This window comes from Cetorhinus maximus, chromosome 3 (assembly GCF_964194155.1).
Source record: "Cetorhinus maximus chromosome 3, sCetMax3.hap1.1, whole genome shotgun sequence".
NCBI classification, from domain to species: Eukaryota; Metazoa; Chordata; class Chondrichthyes; order Lamniformes; family Cetorhinidae; genus Cetorhinus; species Cetorhinus maximus.
The window spans coordinates 103,210,149-103,231,979 of record NC_135881.1 but is presented as its reverse complement, the minus strand read 5'-3'; the positions used below and the strand labels follow the sequence as shown (position 1 = coordinate 103,231,979).

Here is a 21,831-nt window from a genome sequence, read left to right as displayed (position 1 = left end):
TTTGTTTTTAATGCACTTGTGAAGCACCTTGTGATGTTTCATTACATTAAAGTGCTTTATAAAGGTAAGTTATTGTTGTTGTTAAAACCCAGATCATAGGGGTACCTTTCTTTTTTAACATTGGCACTTACTTTGTTCAGGTTGTAAAAGATTCTGACACATGCTGCTTTACTTTTCACCGTTCAAGCCGCTACTTCATCCTGATGGCAGAACTTCTTTAGGATTGATATGATGCATGCATACATGCTGCTTTTCTACAATCTGAATTAAACAGGCACTCATTGTAATGTTCCTTGAGTGGGCGTCAGTCTAATACAGTGTTTTTTGAAATGTATTTCTGGGAATTAAATCACATTGTATGATATTAACAGATAAACACTTAACAGTTTATTGGAAATTATTTTGTCCTATATTATAATAGATGCATTACCCATTTATTTAAATTTTATATAAATCTGTTTATATTGTATACCAGTATTGCACAATGACATTTAACTGCATTCAGTTTTTAGAGAGCAGTCTGTGTTTTAATTGTTGTCGTTTTTAAAGACTCATTTAGACATTTTAATTGTATTTCAGGTTGAATTGTATGCTGTGATCACGGGCCATGGAAGTGATGAGAATGGCTGTGGAGAATTCTGTGTCACTTCTCATCATTTTGTAATTAACGGCATTTATAATAATTCAAGGACATTTGACAATGCTGGTAAGGAACTTTGATATTTTTGCAGTATTCAGTTTTTTTGGCTAAATAACTTCATGAAATTTATATTAAAGCCATGTGGAATTCAAGTAGGATTTTTGCATTTTGGCCAGGATTTTTCAGATGGCAAGGTTTCCCGGTTCGCTACCCAAAAAGCCAGTGGGAAATGCATCGCAGCTGATGCTGGCTGCCCCACTGCCATTTAACGCTCCTAGGAGAGTTAATTGGCTGCAGGTGGGTCTTCCACCCCACGCTTAGGAGGAAGTCCCACCTCAGAGGAGCGGCCAGCTAATCAGATTGCTTGGCAACTCTATAGCCCCAGCAGCCCCAAAAGCTGCAGTGGACAGGACTGGGACTACAAGCAGTCCCCAGAATCTAAGTCTGGGAGCCCAGGCCCAGCTAAGAATGGTGGGGGTGGGGGGGTCTCAAGGCGGGGAGGGGAGGTGAGGCTGGGAGGGTGAGGTTGGTGTTGGAGGAGAGGCCGGGGAGAAGGCATCCACGGAGGCAGACCTTGTTGGTGAAGGGGATGCTGGTGGAGATGCCCGATGTTGAAAGGAAGTGGCACCCCACTTCATGCTCGAGGCCTGAGCAGGGTCACGTTCCAGGCTTACACCCTGCCCCTAATCTCCTCTCACCAGGCAGCATGGGAAACAGCCCTTTAAGTGGTCATTAATTGGCCACTTACAGGCCTCAATTGGGGAAAGAGCCTAGGCCTCACCTGTCCCTCTTTAAAATTGCGAGAGGTCCAGGTGGATGGGAGGCCAGTGGAAAGGCCATCCGAGGAATTTTATGGCTCCCATCCCCTGCAAACCCACCGCTGGAAAACATAAAATTCTGCCCTATGTGTAATTAGAATTTACTTTTATTAAGAAACAAAGAACATTTGTTTTTATATGATTACTACAAGGTCATGTTTTATCAGTGAATAGTTACAGTATATCATTTCCAAATAATAGCACTATAAACCTGGACTTGTTGTTTGCCCCTACACTGTATATCTCAGAGTTTACAGAAATCAGATTCTTGTTAGTAAATACCAAGAGTTTGGGTTGATGTTTAAAATGTATGCACAGAACTATGAAAGATATTGACATAATCAATTTAAGCTTACTAAGTAACAGTCAACAATTTGTTACCAGAATGTCACTATGTATTATGTAAAGAACACTAAGTATCAGGAGTTAGAGAGGTTAGAGTTGTACTTGATGTGCTATTTAACATGTAACATTTCAGCTGCCAAAGTCCCTTTAGTTTGGAGGAATTTCCTGATATCAATACAAGTTTTTTTTTGTGACCTTTGCAAGGATGAGCAGTTGGACTGGAAACTATCTGACTGATGTTTCTGACAGCAACCAAAAATCCCTCAAAGCTGGTAGATATCAGCATTGCTGTAGGCCTTCAGACTTGCAGTTCAGAACTACAGTTAGGTGCTACAGATGCCATTCCAGGACTAAAATGGCATCTGCGCTGCTCTTGCACACTCCTGAAGGGGGCCAGACACAATTTTTGTAAGATCATTAGCATGGGCTTCCTGTAGTGCAGGGCAATGCTCCCTCTAATTTCTGTTTGCAGTGCAGTGCGGTCTTGGTGAAGACTGAAGATGGCCTTGAAGGATAGCATAGCATCTGCTTGTGCTGCAGTAGAACCTGAGACATCAACTATCTGATGCTACATCATGGTTGGTCTGCAAGTGTTTTCTTGGTGTTGGCCAGCACTTCCATGCTGGAAAGGACGGGTCCCAAGCTCTGCACCAGGCCCTGTGCAAGGTTAAGGAAATGGAATAAAAAACATAGAATAATAATCATGGGGGTTTTCAAATAACCTGATATTAATTGGACAGAAGAGATAGATACATGAACTGGTGTTCATACACTGTGTACATGACTCCTTCCTGACCCTGTATGTAAAAAGTCCAACAAGGGAAGATTTGCTATTTGACCTTATGATGACGAATGAACCAGAGCAAATAAGAGAAGTAAAATTAGGGGAAAACATCTATTCAACAGAGACCATAATAAATACTCTTTAAGATGATGATACAGAAGGACATAAGTATGACTAAAACTAGGCTAATAGTTTGGAGAAAAGCTGACTTTGAGGCACTGAGAATAGAACTTGTGAAAATAAAATGGGTAACTGTATTGGCAAACAATGGTGTGGAACAACAATGGGAAACATTTAAAACTGTGTTTAACAAAGTGCAGGAAAATATATTCTGCTAAAAGGAAAGAACAAACTAAACGCCAGTAGGACTCGATGGATGAATAAAGACATAAGGGAACAATTAAGGATTAGGAAAGAGGGATACATAAGTACACAGACAGCAGAGGAGTGCATGATACAAAACAATACAAAGAGATTAGGAAAGAAGTCAAACAACAATTAGGAAGGCAAAGAAGAACTATGAAATTAAATTATCAAGGAATATAAAACAAAATAGTAAAATATTTGACAGGCACATCAATAAAGGAAGGGAGGCTGTGTGGAATGGGACCATTAAGGGATAGACAGGGTAATACAATAGGTAACGATAAAGAGATGTGTTATGATCCTGGACCAAGCCCCCGAGTTTTTGGTAAAATCTGGTTAGCACCCAATAACTTTTTGTTTAAAGTACACAAAGTTTGAGATTCAAGATACTTGCTAAGATTAAAGAGGTAAATACGTGGCTCAAAGATTGGTGTGGGAGAAATGGGTTCAAATTCATGGGACATTAGCACGAGTACTGGGGAAGAGGGAGCTATTCCATTCGGATGGGCTCCACTTGAATCATGCTGGGACCAGCGTCCTGGCGAGTCGCATAACTAGGGTTGTAGACAGGGTTTTAAACTAAATAGTTGCAGGGAGGGTTCAGTTGCATCGCAATATAAAAAATCAAAGTTTAAGGAGAGGGTAAGAGTGCAGGTTAGTGACTAGGCTGATTGTTACCAAAAAGTGAAAGGAAGGAACAGAGTGTGTGAACGCCATATTGCACCAAAGAATCATATAAGAGTAGGGAAAATTGACAATAGGGCAAACTTAAAGGCTTTGAATCTGAATGCACGTAGCATTCGGAATAAAACTGATGAGTGAACAGTGCAAATAGAGATAAATGGGTATGATTTGGTGGCGATTACTGAGACGTGGTTACAGGGAGAACAGGTCTGGGAGTTGAATATCCAAGGGTACTCAGTGTTTCGGAAGGATAGGCAGGAAGGAAAAGGAGGTGGTGTAGCTTTGTTAGTAAAGGAAGAGATCAGTGCTATAGTGAGGAATGATATAGGCACTGGAGAGCAAGAGGTAGAGTCGGTCTGGGTAGAAATAAGAAATAGCAAGGGAAAGAAGTCCCTAGTGGGAGTAATCTATAGGTCCCCTAACAGTAGTTCAGCAATAGGGCACAGTATAAACCAGGAAATACTGGGAGCATGTAAGAAAGGCACGGCAATAATCATGGGTGATTTGAATATGCATATAGACTGGACTAATCAAATTGGCAAGGGTAGCCTCGAGGGAGAGTTCATAGAATGTATTAGGGATTGTTTCTTGGAGCAATATGTTGTGGAACCAACCAGGGAGCAGGCTATTCTGGATTTGGTTTTGTGTAATAAGATGGGATTAATTAATGAGCTCAGAGCAAAGGATCCTCTAGGGAAGAGTGATCATAGCATGGTAGAATTTCAAGTTCAGTTTGAGAGCGAGAAACTTGAGTCCCACACTAGTGTTCTGGAGTTAGACAAAGGTAACTACATAGGTATGAGGGCAGATTTGGCCCTCGTGGACTGGTCAGGAAGACTACAAGGTAGGACAGTTGATGAGCAGATATTTAAGGAGATATTCAATTCATTCCAAGTAAAATATATTCCAAAGAGCAAGAAAGATGGTGAAAGGGGGAAACAGCATCCATGGCTAAGCAAGGAAGTTAAAGATAACATAAAGACAAAAGCTAAGGCATACCAAATTGTAAAGGTCAGTGGCAGGCTGGAAGATTGGGAAACTTTTAAAGATCAACAAAGGGTTATTAAAAAAAATAACAAAAAGAGCAAAGGTAAATTATGAAAGAAAACTAGCACAAAATGTAAAAACTGATAGCAAAAGCTTCTACAAGTATATAAAAGGGAAGAGAGTAGCTCAAGTGAATGTTGGTCCCTTGAAGGATGAGACTGGGGAGTTACTAACGGGGAATGCAGAAATGGCAGAGACGTTTAATCAATATTTTGCCTCGGTTTTCACGATGGAGGACATCAGTACCACCCCAATAGTAACAGGTAGTGCAGATGGTATATAGAAGGAGGAACTTAGAACAATCACCATCACTAGAGAAAAAGTACTGAGCAAACTATTGGGATTAAAAGATGACAAGTCCCCAGGACCTGATAGCCTACATCCCAGGGTCTTAAAGGAAGTGGCAGCGGAGATAGTGGATGCATTGGCTATAATATTCCAAAATTCCCTGGATGCTGGAAAGGTTCCAGTGGATTGGAAAAATGTCAATATAACGCCCTTATTCAAAAAGTTGGGGAGGCAGAAAGTAGGAAACTATAGACCAGTTAATTTAACGTCTGTCGTTGGGAAATTGTTGGAATCCATTATTAAGGAAGTAGTATTTGGAAAGTCAAAATGCAATCCATCAGAGTCAGCATGGTTTTATGAAGAGTAAATTGTGTTTGTCTAATTTGCTAGAGTTCTTTGAAGATGTGACAAGCAAAGTGGATAATGGGGATCCTGTAGATGTACTATATCTGGACTTCCAGAAGGCCTTTGATAAGGCGCCGCACAAAAGATTAATACACAAGATAAGATCACACGGAGTTAGGAGTAATATATTAGCTTGGATAGAGGATTGGCTAATGAACAAAAAGCAGAGAGTCGGGATAAATGGGTCTTTTTCTGGATGGCAAGCTGTAACTAGTGGGGTGCCAAAGGGTTCGGTCCTTGGGCCCCAACTATTTACAATCTACATTAATGACTTAGATTCAGGGATAGAAGGTACTATAGCTAAATTTGCAGATGACACCAAAATAGGTGGGAAAGTAAGTTGCAAGGAGGAAATAAGAAATTTACTAATGGATATGGACAGGTTAGGTGAATGGGCCAAAATTTGGCAGATGGAGTTTAAAGTGGATGAGTGTGAGGTTATCCATTTTGGTCGGAAGAATAAAAAGGCGATTTATTATTTAAATGGAAAGAAACTTCAGAATGCTTCAGTGCAGAGGGATCTGAGTGTCCTTGTGCATGAATCGCTGAAAGCTAATATGCTGGTACAGCAGGTAATAAGGAAGGCAAATGGAATTTTGGCATTTATTGCTAAAGGAATAGAGTATAAAAATAGGGAAGTGTGGTTACAACTGTATAAGGCATTGGTGAGACCGCACCTGGAGTACTGTGCACAGTTTTGGTCCCTTTACTTGAGGAAGGATGTAGTTGCATTGGAGGTGGTTCAGGGGAGGTTCAGTAGATTGATTCCAGAATTGCGGGGCTTGTCTAATGAGGAGAGATTGAGCAGTTTCAGCCTATACTCGCCAGAGTTTGGAAGGATGAGAGGAGATCTAATTGAGCTATATGAGATGCTAAAGGGGATAGACAAAGTAGACATGAAGCAGATGTTTCCCCTTGTGGGGCATTCTAGAACGAGAGGCCATAGTTTTAGACTAAGAGGTGGTAGATTTAAATCAGAGATGAGGAGGAATTATTTTTCCCAAAGGATCATGAATCTGTGGAATTCACCACCTCAGAGTGCAGTGGATGCCGGGAAGCTGAATAAATTTAAGGAGGAGATAGACAGATTTTTAATTAGTAACGGGTTGAAAGGTTATGGGGAGAGGGCGGGAAATTGGAGTTGAGGCCGAAATGAGATCAGCTATGATCATATTGAATGGCAGGGCAGGCTCGAGGGGCTGAATTGCCTACTCCTGCTCCTCGTTCTTATGTTCCAAGTGAATAAAGCCACAAGATTCCATGGGTTTTGAACAAACAAAAAATAGACTTTGCTATGCAAGGTTAGAAAGATAAAACAATTTAGAATATCTATCTTATGTTCATTCATAACATTTAGGGTTAAAATGCGGCACATATGAATTAACCATCGGACTGTGGTTGAACACACCACACTACACAGTCAATGGCAGATGCGACCAAGACAGATTCCACAAATTTTGCAACAACCCACCCAGACATCAGTAAACTTTGCAAGTCAGCCAATCTCACTGAAACTCTGTTCCTCTTACAAGGGATTCTAGTCTTCACCTTCAAAGATCTTGCCTTAGAATTCTTTCCAAAAGTCATTCCAACTTGGACGACACACCGACGGCCCACCTCACAGGGTTTCAGCCTCATCTCCTGAGACTTCGCCCCCCCGGATTCCTGAGTCTGCACTGCAGCATCAACTCACAAGCATAACTTCAGATCCTTCCAAAGCGAGCTGAACACTACTGCTCCAAAGGGTTACCTTCGCCCCAGTGGCCTGCAGCATGGAATCACCAACCTTCTGCTGCCTTTTTCGATTGCCAGGGCTTCTCCTGAGCCCTCCCCACTTAAAGTTTGCCAATGCAGATCCTTTTTCTGCTTGGAGCCTCTTTCTCTGCTCCTCTTTCTCCTTAACTGGAACCTCTCCCTGCCCCCTCGCTTGGACTTTTCTTTTGGGACCTGTCCTTGTTCCCTCTCTGTCCCCGGCCTGGGGCTTTTCCTGACCATGGTGCTCCACTCCCCAGTCACATGATCCTGTTCTCCCGCTGTTTTCTATTTGCGCAGGTGTACTGGGCCTCTTCTCAGCCCGAAGAATTACAAAAATTCCAAATTACGCGTGTACCACTCACTCCCAGTCCATGTATACGCAAAACTCCTGAGGCCTCTCAGTACTTGGAGTTCCCGGCCCCTTCTCCTTGAGAAGGTAAGTTGGATTTCATAACAACTTAATCCCAAGGAAGAAAGAAGGCTTCACCGTAACGAAGGTTTCTTTACAATGGCTTTACAATTTCTTTGCAAGAAGTATGTAACATCATAAACTTCCAACAAATAGCTTACGTACCGTATGAAGAACCTTTCATTTAGATTCACAATTACACATATATTATAAAGGTACAAAGGCTTAGCCAAAACAAAAGACAGTACATGTAACTAGTAGGATTAGCAGAATTTTAACATCATAGAATTATCATAATTCATAACCTGCCTTTTCTCCTACACCCTTTCTTTAAACTCTGGACAGAATATTAACAATTACATGGTTCCTCCCAAAATCTTTTCACGGTCAACCAAAGGTAGTGCAGAGACATTAAAATTTTCTTTCGGAATATCATGACCAGCTTTTATTTCTATTTTGAACCATGGGTTTTCAACCTTTCTGGTGTAACTGCGAACCAATACTCTGGCGGTCTTCCCCTCCTCTTCACATACGGATGCATATCTTATTTTCCAACTCTTTTCCAAGTTTATTAATCTTTTCATTCAGCTCGGCAATTGCTCTGGTGAGTTCAGTTATCTTTGTTTCAGTCATCTGTGGAACCCTTATAGAAGCCTAACAGCTTCACATGGGCATTCAGTTCATTTTGAAACTTTTCCTCCATGGTTACTACTTGTTGCTTAGACTCTTTCAATTCACTCGTTAGATTCTCAAGCTGTTTCTTTAAATTTTCCTTCTCTGCTTTTAAAGCCTGGATGTGCTCTTCCATTTGTACATCTCATCTTTATTGTTCTCCAGATTGCATCAGAGTTCAAGAATTGCATTGCTTTTTCATGACAAAGTTCCACAGTTCTTTAGTTTTGGCTTTTAAATCTGCATTCAGCCAACCGTTCTGATTCATCAGCAATTCCTTTTCCTGTTCAATGTGTCTTACACGATACTTAATGGAGACTTCTGATACTTGAAGTTCATCAAATTTTAATTGAAGGTCTATCTTTGTTGTGTTTACTTCTGTAAGTTTATCATTTAGATGTTTCAAATCCTCATTCAAGTGTTTTACTTTCTGTGACATTCCAGTGTTCTCACCAGTTCTCGTTTTACATTAGCAAATTCATCTTTCGTGCATGAAAGTTGGCTCTTGACAATAATCAGCCTTTCCTTCAATTGCTCATTATCAACAATAAGCTTCTTGTTATTGGCCACAGTAATTTTGGGGAGTTTGGCAAGATCAACATGATCAAGCAACTGCTGCAACGCAGTCATTGCCACTTTTTAAAAATTTGATTCATGGGATGTGGGCTTCGCTGGCTGGGCCAACATTTATTGCCCATCCCGAGTTGCCCTTGAGAAGGTGGTGGTGAGCTACCTTCTTGAACCGCTGCAGTCCATTTGGTGTAGGTGCACCCACAGTGCTGTTAGGAAGGGAGTTCCAGGATTTTGACCCAGCGACAGTGAAGGAACAGCAGTATATTTCTAAGTCAGGATGGTGAGTGACTTGGAGGGGAACTTCTAGGTGGTGGTGTTCCCATTTATCTGCTGCACTTGTCCTTCTAGATAGTAGTGGTCATGGGTTTGGAAGGTGCTGTCTCAGGAGTCTTGGCAGTGCTGGTGTCAGTGGTGTTTGTGGAAGTGGTGCCAATCAAACGGGCTGTTTTGTCCTGGACGGTGTCAAGCTTCTTGAGTGTTGTTGGAGCTGCACTCATTCAGGCAAGTGGGGATTATTCCATCACACTCTTGACTTGTGCCTTGTAGATGGTGGACAGGCTTTGGGGAGTCAGGAGGTGGGTTACTCGTCGCACGATTCCTAGCCTCTGACCTGTTGCTGTTGCCACAGTATTTATTTGGCTAGGCCAGTTCAGTTTCTGGTCAATGGTAACCCCCAGGATGTTGATAGCGGGGGATTCAGCGATGGTAATGCCATTGAATGTAAAGGGGCGACGGTTAGATTCTCTCTTGTTGGAGATGATCATTGCCTGTGACGTGAATGTTACTTGCCACTTGTCAGCCCAAGCCTGGATACTGTCCAGGTCTTGCTGTATTTGGACATGGACTGCTTCAGTATTTGAGGAATCGCAAATGATGCTGAACATTGTGCAATCATCAACGAACATCCCCACTTCTGACCTCATGATGGAAGGAAGGTCATTGATGAAGCAGCTGAAGATGGTTGGGCCAAGGACGCTACCCTGAGGGACTCCTGCGGTGATGTCCTGGAGCTGAGATGACTGACCTCCAACAACCACAACCATCTTTATTTGTCCTAGGTATGACTCCAACCAGTGGAGAGTTTTTCTCCTGAATCCTATTGACTCAAGTTTTGCTAGGGCTCCTTGATGCCACGCTCTGTCAAATGCGGCCTTGATGTCAAGGTCAGTCACTCTCACCTCACCTCAGAAGTTCAGCTCTTTTGGCCATGTTTGAATCAAGGCTGTAATGAGGTCAGGAGCTGAGTGGCCCTGGTGGAACCCAAACTGTGCATCAGTGAGCAGGTTATTGCTAAGCAAGTGCCACTTGATACCACTGTTGATGACCCCTTCCATTACTTTACTGATGATGGAGAGTAGACTGATGGGGCAGTCCCGTCTACACTGGCCAAATCATTACCCAATATAAAACCTACCCCTTCAATGGTTAAACTAGCAACAATTGCCACAGTAACAATTCTGTTTACTTTGTTACTTTGTAAATTGACTTTTCACAAGGGAGCAGTTTCATAAATCCCATGAATACCCCCTATTAATACGTTTTCTTTCATCAAACCCTCTGGAACACATCATATCATCAGTCGCCATTAATGACTGATCTACCCCAGCATCTCTCAAAATATTAATTTGTTTACTTGTTTTGTTGGAGGAGTAAGGGAATACTTCTCCCTTAGAGACAAAACCCCTGACTCACTTTAGCAGTATTCGAGGAAGAATCCTCTTGACTATCTTGAGTTGCATTCCCCATTCTAGTAGGTTGAGAGGGGACACATTTGACTTGTCCAATTGTCGTTGTTTGAACACCCATTTCCTTTTCTGATACAGCCTTTTCTGAAGACTTCTTAAGCGTTCATGTTACTGTCACTAGTTTAACGTTCAGCTTCCAGCAATTGGCTTTGAGATGCCCTGTGTTATGGCAATAAAAGCATATTGGTTTCTTTATGTCACTTTTATCCTCTACACTATCATTCTATTGATTGGGCATTCAGAAGAAACTTCTTAATCTGAAGAGTGGTAAGAATGTAGATCTCGCGACCACAAGGAGTGGCAGTAGTGAATAGTATAGATGCATTTAAGGGGAAACTAGACAAGCATATGAAGGAGAAGGGATTAGTTGGTTATGTTGGATGAGAAAAGATGGGAGGAGGCTCGAGTGGAACATAAATACCTGCATGGACCGGTTGGTTCAAATGGTTTATTTCTGTGCCGTATATCCTGTGTAATCCTCAAAGGTGGACAATTGCTGCACAAAATTAAATTTATGTTTATGTTCTATTGCTGCTACACGTTATTCTTGCTATAATTTATCCTATCTAATATTATCACTATCTGATTTAAGATTAAGTTGTCCGGTTCACCTGTCTTGAATGCATGGTAGTTACAGGTGATAATTTCAAACAATTAATTGAAATGACAATTTTATGACAGATAAGTAATAAAAAATAGAATTCTTGCATTTTGGATGGTCAGTAATTTAAAATAAAAATGAAACTTCTATCTTTGATGGCACAGCACACTGCAATACTACTGCTTGAGGGTCAGCATGATTCAGCTGGCAGTATTCTCACTTGGGTGACAACAAACTATAAGTTGAAGGTCTATAACCTAAGCACATAATTTAGGTTAGCACCATTGTAATATTGAGGGAATCCTACATGATTGCAAGTGCCATCCTGTGGGTAAGATGTTAAACCAAGACCTCAGCTATCTGTTCAAGATCCTGTGTTGTTATGGAGCATGGTGTTCTCTCAGTGTCCTACTCAACATTTCTCCTTCAACAAGTAGTATCAAGCATATGAATTATATCATTATTGTTTGTGAGAAGTTGCTACGAATAAATGGCTGCTACATTTGCCTACATAGCAACAATCACTGCACTCCCCTGTATCTGAAGCATTTAGAGAATTATGACATGTATGGTAAGGTACTATGCAAATTTCATTTTTTTATTATGTTGCATGCTGGAACGTGTACTCATGATCTTCCACACTGAGTTTCCAATCTTAGCCGTTGCCTAGAGCAGGTACCAACCTGGGGCTAAAGAGCATGTGAGTCAGGTAGGGAATCTTAGCACATCTCAATCACATTGGTGAAGGCTTTGAAAGATGACTATCACCTTTTCGACTTCACAATAGAGCAGAAAATCTCAAGCAAGGGAGAGAAAAAAAAACTTAGAAGGATGTCTCATTTCACAAACACACGGCAGATATCTCTTATCTTGCTGTCCGAGACAAAACTAGAAATTGAGGTGAAGATGAGAATATCCTGGTATCCACAGCGCTAGTGAAAAAGCACGCAGCTAAAATCAAACTGCTTTAAAATTTTGTTGGTCATTGCTTTTTTTCCTATATTTGTGCAAAACCAAGAAAGTTAGTAGTAATGGAGAAATTAATTAGAGCTCAATATCATTAGAAGTAAGGGATTCATGCTTCCAATGTATCTTTGTAAGATGCTTTAGAAAAAAATCTAACATTTTTCAAATTAAAATTAATTTAGCCTATCCTATATTGTAATCATTATAATGATGATCACGGTAAGTATATTATTACAAAGGTGGTAGTCTCTCTTAAATAGTAAACAGTTGTAAACACTGATGACCACACAACAGAAGTGTTAATGCTTTATTTTAGGACCTGACTGATTTTATCATTGAATACTGTTTTGCAAGAGTATTTTGCTTGACCAGGACATACTTATAATTAATTGTTAGGCAAAGAGTAGATGAGGATTCAAGGAGAAGTGTGAATGTAGTCATATCAACAATAGTCTGTTTTAGAAGAACAAATTGCATTACTGATGTATTAAGGGAAGCAGAAATTAGGGCTTTGATGTCAAAGTTTTCATGCTTTCATGTAAACCTATCTTAGTTTTTTGTTTAAATTCAGAGGCATTGTAAAGTGCTGATAACTGCAACAGCCCACACTGATATCTTTTATTTGTTCATATGGGTGATGCTGGTAAGGGTACATATATTGACCATCCCTAGTTGCTCTGAGAAGGTTGCATTGGCTCTTTTCCTGGAACTGTCGCAGTCTTTGTGGCGATGATGTTCACCCAATGGTATTTCAGAACTTTGACCCAATGACAAGACAGGGTGGTGTATGACCTTGAAGGAATCTTGGCATTCCCATGACATTGCCCCTCTTGTCCTTCTCAATTATAGGCTTTTCAGGGAAGGCAGGTGCTGCTGAGGCAACTTTGCCGATATACTGCCCTGCATCCTGTAGATCATACACACTCAGCCACACTGTGCTGATGATGAAAGGGTAGATATTGAGTCTAGTATCAGGGGCACCAATCGAGTCAACAGATCTGTGGTAGGCAGTGAGCTTTTTAAGTGATTTTGTGGCTGTAACTATCTAGGTGAGTGGTGACTGCTCCATTACATTCCTGATTTTGCCCTTGTAGATGGTGGAGAAACTTTGAGGGGTCAGGAGGTAAGCCACTCATCACAGAATGCACAGACTCTCTTGGTTTTTGTAGCCACAGTGTTAATAATGACTGACACTTTTCAGCTTCTGGTCAGTGGTGACCCCCTAAATATTGATGGTGGGTATCCCCTCGATGGTGGTAAGGTTGAAGTTTAGGAAGAAATTGCTAGACTTTCTTTTGTTCAAGATGGTTAGTACTTGGTACTGATTTGAAATGAATGTTATCAACCCAAGACTGAATGTTGTCCAGGCCTTACTGTATGTTGATTTCATTATCAGAATTGTCAATTGTGCTGAATACTATAGAATCAACAACAAGCAGTCCCACTTCTATAATAATATAAAAACAAAATACTGAGGATGCTGGAAATCTGCAATAAAAGCAGAAAATGCTGGAAAAACTCAGCAGGTCTGGCAGCATCTATGTAGAGAGAAACAGAGTTAACGTTTTGAGTCCATATGACTCTTTAAGAGTCATATGGGCATGAAACGTTAACTCTGTTTCTCTCTCCACAGATGCTGCCAGACCTGCTGAATTTTTCCAGCATTTTCTGTTTTAATTTCAGTCCCACTCCTAACCTTATTATGATGGGTCATTGATGAAGCAGTTGGAGATTGTTGAGTTGAAATTGGCTCCCTGATGCACTCCTGCAATGATGTCCTGTTATCCTCCTATGCGTCAGGCTGGGACTGGCGAAAAGTGGATGTGTAGAGATCAGATTGAATGGAGTTGGATAAAAAGGTAGATGTGTGGAATGTAGAGTGTTGCTTCATTTTTGTGGGGAATGATGAAATAGATAAGAAATACCCCATTGTAGGCTACATTACAAATGATCACTGGAAGGATCTAACATGTTGAACCATCCTTTATTTCATTCTTTTTCATGCCCTTGTATGCTACATTTATATTGGTACATTTCAGTTGATGAGGCTCAACCAGTGTGCAGAAAATCCAATCTGTTTAGTTGCCCATGAATTGCAAACTTAATTCAAGTACACTCACAGAATTGCTCTTCCGGTCATCTAATGACATCACAGCATGAAATCAGCTAGATCAGAAACTAGTTTTATTTTTATTAAATTTGGTTGTTCCCCAGGTCACAAACAGTCAACGTACTAGAGGCAGTCTACACAAATTCAGTCAGTCGCTTGATGTGAACAAGGACTCAAATAACAGAATCACAGAATCTTAATGGCACAGAAGGAGGCCATTCAGCCCATCATGTCTGCACTGGCTCTCCAAATGAGCATTATGACCTAGTGCCATTGCCCTGCCTTTTCCCCATACCCTTGCACATTGTTTCTATTCAAGTAATCATCTAATGTCCTCTTGAATGTCTCGATTGAACCTGCCTCCACCACACTTCCAGGCAGTGCATTCCAGACCCGAACCACTCGTTGTGTGAAAAAGTTTTTTCTCACGTCACACTTCCTTCTTTTGCAAATCACTTTAAATCTGCACCCTCTTGTTCTTGATCCTTTTGTGGGTTGGAACAGCTTCTCCCTACCTACTCTGTCCAGCCCCCTCATGATTTTGAGCATCTCTATCAAATCTCCTCTCAGCCACCTTCTCTCCAAGGAAAACAGTCCCAAACTCTCCAATCTATCCTCATAGCTGAAGTTTCTCATCCCTGGAACCATTATTGGAAACCTCTTCTACACTCTCTACAATGCGTTCACATCCTTCCTATAATGTGTGCCCAGAACTGTACACAATATTCCAGCTGAGGTCTAATGAGTGTCTTATATAAATTCAGCATAACCTCCTTGTTCTTGTACCCTATGCCCCTATTAATAAAGTCCAGGATGCTATATGCTTTACTAACTGCTCTCTCCACTTGTCCTGCCACTTTCAATGACCTATGCACATATACACCCAAGTCTTTCTGCTCCTGCACCCCCTTCAAAATTTCACCCCTTATTTTATATTGTCTATCCATGTTCTTCCTACCAAAATACATCACCTCACACTTCTCCACATTGAACTTCATCTGCCACCTATCTGCCCACACCACCAACTTGTCTATGTCCTCTTGAGGCTATACACTGTCCTCCTCGCAGTTCACAATGCTCCCAAGCTTCGTATCATTCACAAACTTTGAAATTGTCCCCTGCATACCAAGATCTAGATCATTAATATATATCAGGAAAAGCAAGGGTCCCAATACCGACCCCTGGGGAACTTCACTACAAACCTTCCTCCAGCTTGAAAAATATCCATTAACCATTACTCTCTGCTCCCTATTTTTCAGCCAATTTTGTATCCATGTTGCTACTGTCCCTTTTATTCCATGAGTAATAACTTTTCTCACGGGCAGAATTTTCTGCCTGTTGGGCAGGCCACAGTCAGGAGCTGGCAGGGGCGGGCGCAGAGCCAATTGTCACCCACGATCAGCTGTGCGCCGCCATTTTATGTGGGCGGGCCAGTTCAGGCCTGCCCAGCATGACCCGTGCCCTATAGCACTACCTGTGCGGGTGGGGGGAGGAGGAAGAGTTGGGGCCTGCATGTTTCGCGCATGCGCACGTTGGAGCGCAGAAATCTCCTTGAGGCACGGAGCTGCCTCAGAGAGATTAAGTTCATATTGAAAGTTTGAAATAAAGAAAGATTAAAATTATTTAGACATGTCTCCTCATGAGCAGTGTCACATGAGCTGGGACATGTTTATGAATTGTGAAAAAAAAAATTATTTATTTAATGAAACCTTCAGTAAACCTCATCCTGCCCGTGGATGAGATTTCCCGAAAAATGCGAAGGCCGCTTGTGCTCAACGCCTGCCCGCTAACCTTAATGTTGGACGGGCAGCATTGAGAATTGTTTTAATTAGTTTATTAATGGCCTTAACAGGCCTTTGACAGTTCAGCGGGCGTGCAGCCGTCTCCGGCGCGCGCCCACTGAACGAAAGAACTGAATAACGCACGGTGATGTTGGTACGCACACCTGACGTCACCGCGTGTCATTTTACGTGTCGGCATGTCGGGCCTACACGCCAACGTGAAAATTCTAGCCCACAAGTCAGTTGTGTGGCACTATGTTAAATGCCTTTTCAAAGTCCATGTACACCACATCAACAGCAGTACCATCATCAACCTTTTCTGTTACCTCTTCAAAAAAACTCCAGCAAGTTAGTTAAACATGATTTCCCCTTTAGAAATCCATGCTGGCTCTTCCTTATCAACCCATATTTTTCCGTGCGACTACTAATTCTACCCCAAATAATTGTTTCTAGAATTTTGCCCACCACTGAAGTTAACCTGACTGGTCTGTAATTGCTGGGCTTATTCTTACAATCATTTTTTGAACAAGGGTGTAATGTTTACAATTCTCCAGTCCTCTGGCACAACCCCTGAGTTTAGGGAAGACTGAAAGATTATGGCCAGTGCTGCTGCAATTTCTGCTCTCAATTCCTTTAATATCCTTGGATACATCTCAACCGGTCCTGTCCCTTGTCAGCTTTAAGTACCGACAGTGTAGTCAACACCTCCCCCTTATCAATTTTGAGCCCTTCTAGTGAGAGTTTCCTCATCTGTCACCAGGGCCTGGGTAGCATCTCCTTGGTAAAGACTGATGCAAAGTATCATTTAATACCTCAGCCATGGCATCTTCGTCCATGTGTAAATTCCATGTTAGGTCCCTAATTGGCCCTCCTCCTTTTACCACCCTTTTATTCTTTATATGCCTATAGAAGACTTTGGGATTCCCCTACATGTTGGCTGCCAGTCTTTTCTCATAATTCCTCTTTGCTTCTCTAATATGCTTTTTCACCTCCCCCCTGAACCTTCTGTATTCCTCTTGGTTCTCAATTGTATTTTCTACCTGATACCTGTCATTAGTGCACTTTTTCTTTATCTTAATTTCAATCTCCTTTTACATCCAGGGAGCTATGGATTTGTTTGTCCTACCTTTCCCTTTCAATGGAATATACCTTGACTGTGCCTGAACCAATTCTTTTTTGAAGGAAGCCCATTGTTTGGCTATAGTTTTTCCTGCCAATCTTCCATTCCATTCTATCTGGCCCAGCTCTGTTCTTGCCTCATCGAAGTCGGCTCTTGTCCAGTTAACTATTTTCACTCTGGATTGCCTATCGTCATTTCCTATCATCATCCTAAAACGTACAATACAATCATCACTGTCTCCTAAATGTTCCCCCACTGACACAGTGGCCTGAATTTTTCCCACATCGGGCGGGGGCAGTTGCAGAGCCGACTGCCGCCCGCAATTGGCTCTGCACTGCCATTTTACGCGGGCGGGCCAATTAAAGCCCACCCAGCATAATACCCAAGCAGTAGCGCTGAACGCTACCTGTGTGGGCAGAGGGAGGAGGGAGAGTCGGGCATGCACGCGAAAGAGCGCTTCAATCTCCCTGAGACATGGAGCTGCCTCAGGGAAATTGAAGCATTTTGAAAAAAATAAAGAATATAGTAAAAATTTAATGAAACATGTCCCCTCTCATGTGACTGTGTCACATGAGATGGGACATGTTTTTATTTTTCAGAAAAACTTCTTATTTAATTCGTAAAAGCTTTAGGAAACCTCATCCTGCTTGTGGATGAGGTTTCCTAAAAAACATAAAGGCTGCTTGGCCTTTTTGCCTGCCCACCAACCGTAAGGTTGGACGGGCAGTGTAAACTTGAACTTAATTACTTCGTTAATGGCCTTAATAGGCCTTTTAATTATCAGTGGGCATGCAGCCGACTCCGGCGTGCGCCCACCGAACGAGACAGCGCGATGACGTTGGGACACACACCCGACGTCATCACACGTCATTTTAAGCACCGGCATGTTGGGCCTGCCCCAGCGCGCTGACTGAAAAATCCTGGCCAGTGATTGAATTTTCAGCCTATAGTTTCAAATTGCCAGTAGAAGAAAATTGCTATTAAAGGTATTCCCAATTGTGAAAATGAGCACATGACCTATTATTTTTACCACCATGGAATATTATTTTTGCAACTGTGTGTGCTCATCACTCACCAGCCTGAAATTCGCTAGAACTCCCTAACTTTCCATCTACCCAACTTATACATCCACTTGCCATCACATCTTTGTTTCCACCGACCAACAACAACCTTTGCAGATTTTAGGGGTTTTTTTAAGTTTGTTCATGGGATGCAGAGCCCACTTATTTCCTCCATTGACGTTTCACACATCCCATCATTTAAGCATTACTTCCAACCTAATCTGCACATGTTCAATTTCAAACACGCATTTAAAACAACATAGGCTCAATTATTCACACAATTGTAAATTGATATTCATACTGTAATTGCATCATTTATATAGAAAAATGCTACCTATAAATTATGTTCGATACTTTATATCAATTAAAAGGAATTCATAATATTAAAATCAGGGCTAATAAGCCAGAGTCAGGTCATAAATTCCCTGTCTTTGTGGTGCTGTTTCTCTGTCTCACTTTTTCTGCTTCTGTCTTTCTTTTACTTTAACTCTTTTTGCTTTGCGTTGTCCTGTTGCTTCTCTCTTTCTGATTTTCAAAACTTTTCTTTCAGATGGGAGGTGGGTAAGTATCATAGTGTGGCAGGATGGCTACAGTGAGTTGTGGCGAAAATATACCCTTCAGCAGCTCACATCCCATCCTATTCCCTAATCACTTATGCTTCACTCTATTTCTCCCATTGTATCCACCACCCTTCACTTTCCCATTATCTCCTTCCCTTCCAACCTCTTCCATCATCCATAACTCTTCCCCTTCAAACTACCTGCTCAACCCTTTTATCCTCCCATCACACAACTTACCCTCAATCCTCCTTCCATTCCCCCCACTTCTACCTGTCCACAAGGTAAGGTAGAAAGAGGCCAACCTCCTTCACCTTCAACTATTCTGTCATCCCGTCAACCTCAGTTTCTATAATTTCTTCACAAATGCTTTGTTTGCTTTCAAAATGCAACTTTTTTTTTAAGTCAAATTCAAATGTAGAAAGAAGCTACCTGCCTTATTTTCTAATGTCTTTCTGTATGTTCTCTCTCTGTAATTGATGTGACAAATTAGAACCTCTATCTCATGGGTGTGTACAATTTTGACCTTTTCTAAATGTCAACAAAACTGGGTCAAATAATCAGTTGGCTTCAAAATTCAACTGTTATATGTCACCAAGTTTGACACCTTTGGCATTGAAAATATGTATCAGAGCTCATCAACAGTCACTCAATGAAACCCACACTCTTCTACCCAGTTTAATATACAGTGGGCTGGATTTTCCTGTCAGCAGCGAAGGTACAGCGTTCGCTGCTGACTGCCCATAAAAATCAGTAGTTAACTTGTCTATGAGCTGCAGGGAAAACTTCCTTCTCTCCTAGCATTCCTAGCAGGGCCTAGCATTGGGACCAAAAGCAAGGCCTTCCAACGCAGTGTACTGCTAGTGAAGTCATGCTCCCTAGTAACATCATGAGCTAAAGACACTCCCCTTGAGTTCACTCTGCAGCTCAATGACAGGTAAGTATCTTTTAATAATTTATAATACTTTCAAACAGGGCAGTTTTTAAAACTTTGCTAGGGTCTGTCATTAATTCCACCCAGCTCCTTTCCAGCCCTCCCTGGCACCCCCAGCCTCCTCCCGCCCCCCCCACTTCCCCCACCCCCAGCTCTCCCTGCTCTTCAATGCTGCTGATATCCGAAATAGTACTTGATGAAGGGGAGGGGAGTAAGGGAGGCAGAGGAGCTGGGGCTGCCAGGGGAATCATGAAAAACATTTTTATTTACAATTAGCAATTGTCTATTTATTTTGTGGATGGGACATAAACATTTGAAGGGCTGACTCCTTGGTTTACACCTGTGATTATCAGCTCTAACTTATTTGCATGGGAAAAGTCAGTGCACGTTGAGGGCAAATAAGCAAAAGTTTTGAATGAAAGGTCCCTACCACTTAAAGAACGGAAACGGCGTGAGCTGCCCTGGAGTCCATTCAGGCGCATCGCAGCCTTCAGACTTCAGCGTAAGTGAGTTCACTGGAAGTTGTGGTGCTGTTGGGTCCCTAAACCATGGTAAATTTCTCAGCATTCCCTGCTGTTGAGAAAGAAAAATCTGGGCCGATTGATATTTTACACTGTTATGATGTAGCAGATGATGTCTGCCAGGCGGACCAAATTCACGAGGGAAACCTGGCCAGGCTATCACAACGGTTTTGCAATTTGTGTTTATTATGAGATAATTTGTGCACTGAATTCAGAAGTAGTGAGTCCACTAAAAGCTTTAGAGATTTTAAAAATGTAATTAAAACATTTATTAACAAAAGAAAATATTCAAACACAGACATAAGATTACAGTTACTTGATATTATAACAAATCCCAAAATTCCTAATTAAGCTGACTCCCAACTATACAACCCCTTTAAGGCAATAGCCCAAAATAGATTTTAAATTTAAATAAGCAATCCAGCAAGGTTACCACAGCACCCACACAACAGTGGGATTCCAAAGGCTTTTTAACACAACTTTACTTGCTGGACACAGCAGACTTCTGCAAAAGTGGCTAGAGGCTTTTCCCAGGGTTGCTTAACACGGTACACCTTTCAAGATGTTACACAGCCACCCACCCAACATAACCTTCTATCCTTCTTTATATATGTTTCTCTCTCTTTAGTGTGTAAAATCCCATTGTTCTACAAGTCTTCGGAAATTTACTTTTCCCGTAATATAAGAATCTTTCACGTTGTCAATATGGCCTCTTTCTTTTCGGGAAAAATAAACATAATAATCTTGCCCTATTTATCTTGTTACTTGCAAACATCCTACCATCCCTTTGGAAATCAAACAACCCCTTCACTTATCTAAAAATGCAATTTTCATTCACACTGTATCTGTGGAACCCTCATCCTCGCTTGTCCATCTCTATTTCAAAAGCCTGCTTACGCCTAACTCATGATAATTTCAACCTTGCAGTCTGTCTAACTCCAATTCAATTAAATCAGTCACACGGACAGAACCATCCACACTCACATCCATAAGGCTACAATGATATTATGAAAAATATTATAGACAAACTGAACACAAACTTAAATATCACATTTATTCCACCTAGGTACTCCTTTAGGTTGTGCTAACAAGGTTTTAGAGGGTGTGGTCCCGAATGAGCATGGTACATGGCTGTATGGGCGAAATGGCTGGTGCGATGGACAGGATGTGGCACCATGGAGGAAAGATGTCACTGAGCAGGTAAACTTCACCTTTTCACTTTGTCATTTGAAGGGTATAAAGAAAAAGGGGGAGGAAAAATCACTGGACAAGAAAAAATTGTTAACAACTCAAACCCCTTGTACTTTTCTGGATTTAAATTGGAAATCTAAAATACTGGTCCAGTTGAAGATTGTTAGCCACAATGATCTGTTGAAAAAATGGAGGCTGCCTGGCAGTCCAGTGTGCTCAGCATGTTTATGTCATAGGGCACATCCTGTTTTCCAATTGCCAAGAGAGCTTGTGCACTGGCAGTTTTGGCAGATCAGGTAAGACATTGCAAATGAAAAATTTAGATCTTTTAAACACAGAATGAAACTTAACACTTAATTGGTGTGGCAAATTGAGATTTATCCTGGGGGCTAAGGAACAAATGCAGGCTCATACTAATAAAATTGTAGACATTTTTTTAATCCAAATGCTAGCTGGAT

At 41.5% G+C, this 21,831-nt stretch overlaps 1 protein-coding gene across 1 annotated transcript in view; it reads left to right on the top strand.

The window, feature by feature from the left end:
* The window catches only part of LOC144678828 (uncharacterized), a 283,752-nt gene that overhangs the window by 225,706 nt on the left and 36,215 nt on the right, over window positions 1-21,831 (top strand). Inside the window, exons 10-11 of the mRNA XM_078538774.1 lie at window positions 580-706; window positions 21,249-21,382. Of these exons, the coding sequence (XP_078394900.1) occupies window positions 580-706; window positions 21,249-21,382 (261 nt within the window). The remainder of the gene's footprint in view (window positions 1-579; window positions 707-21,248; window positions 21,383-21,831) is intronic.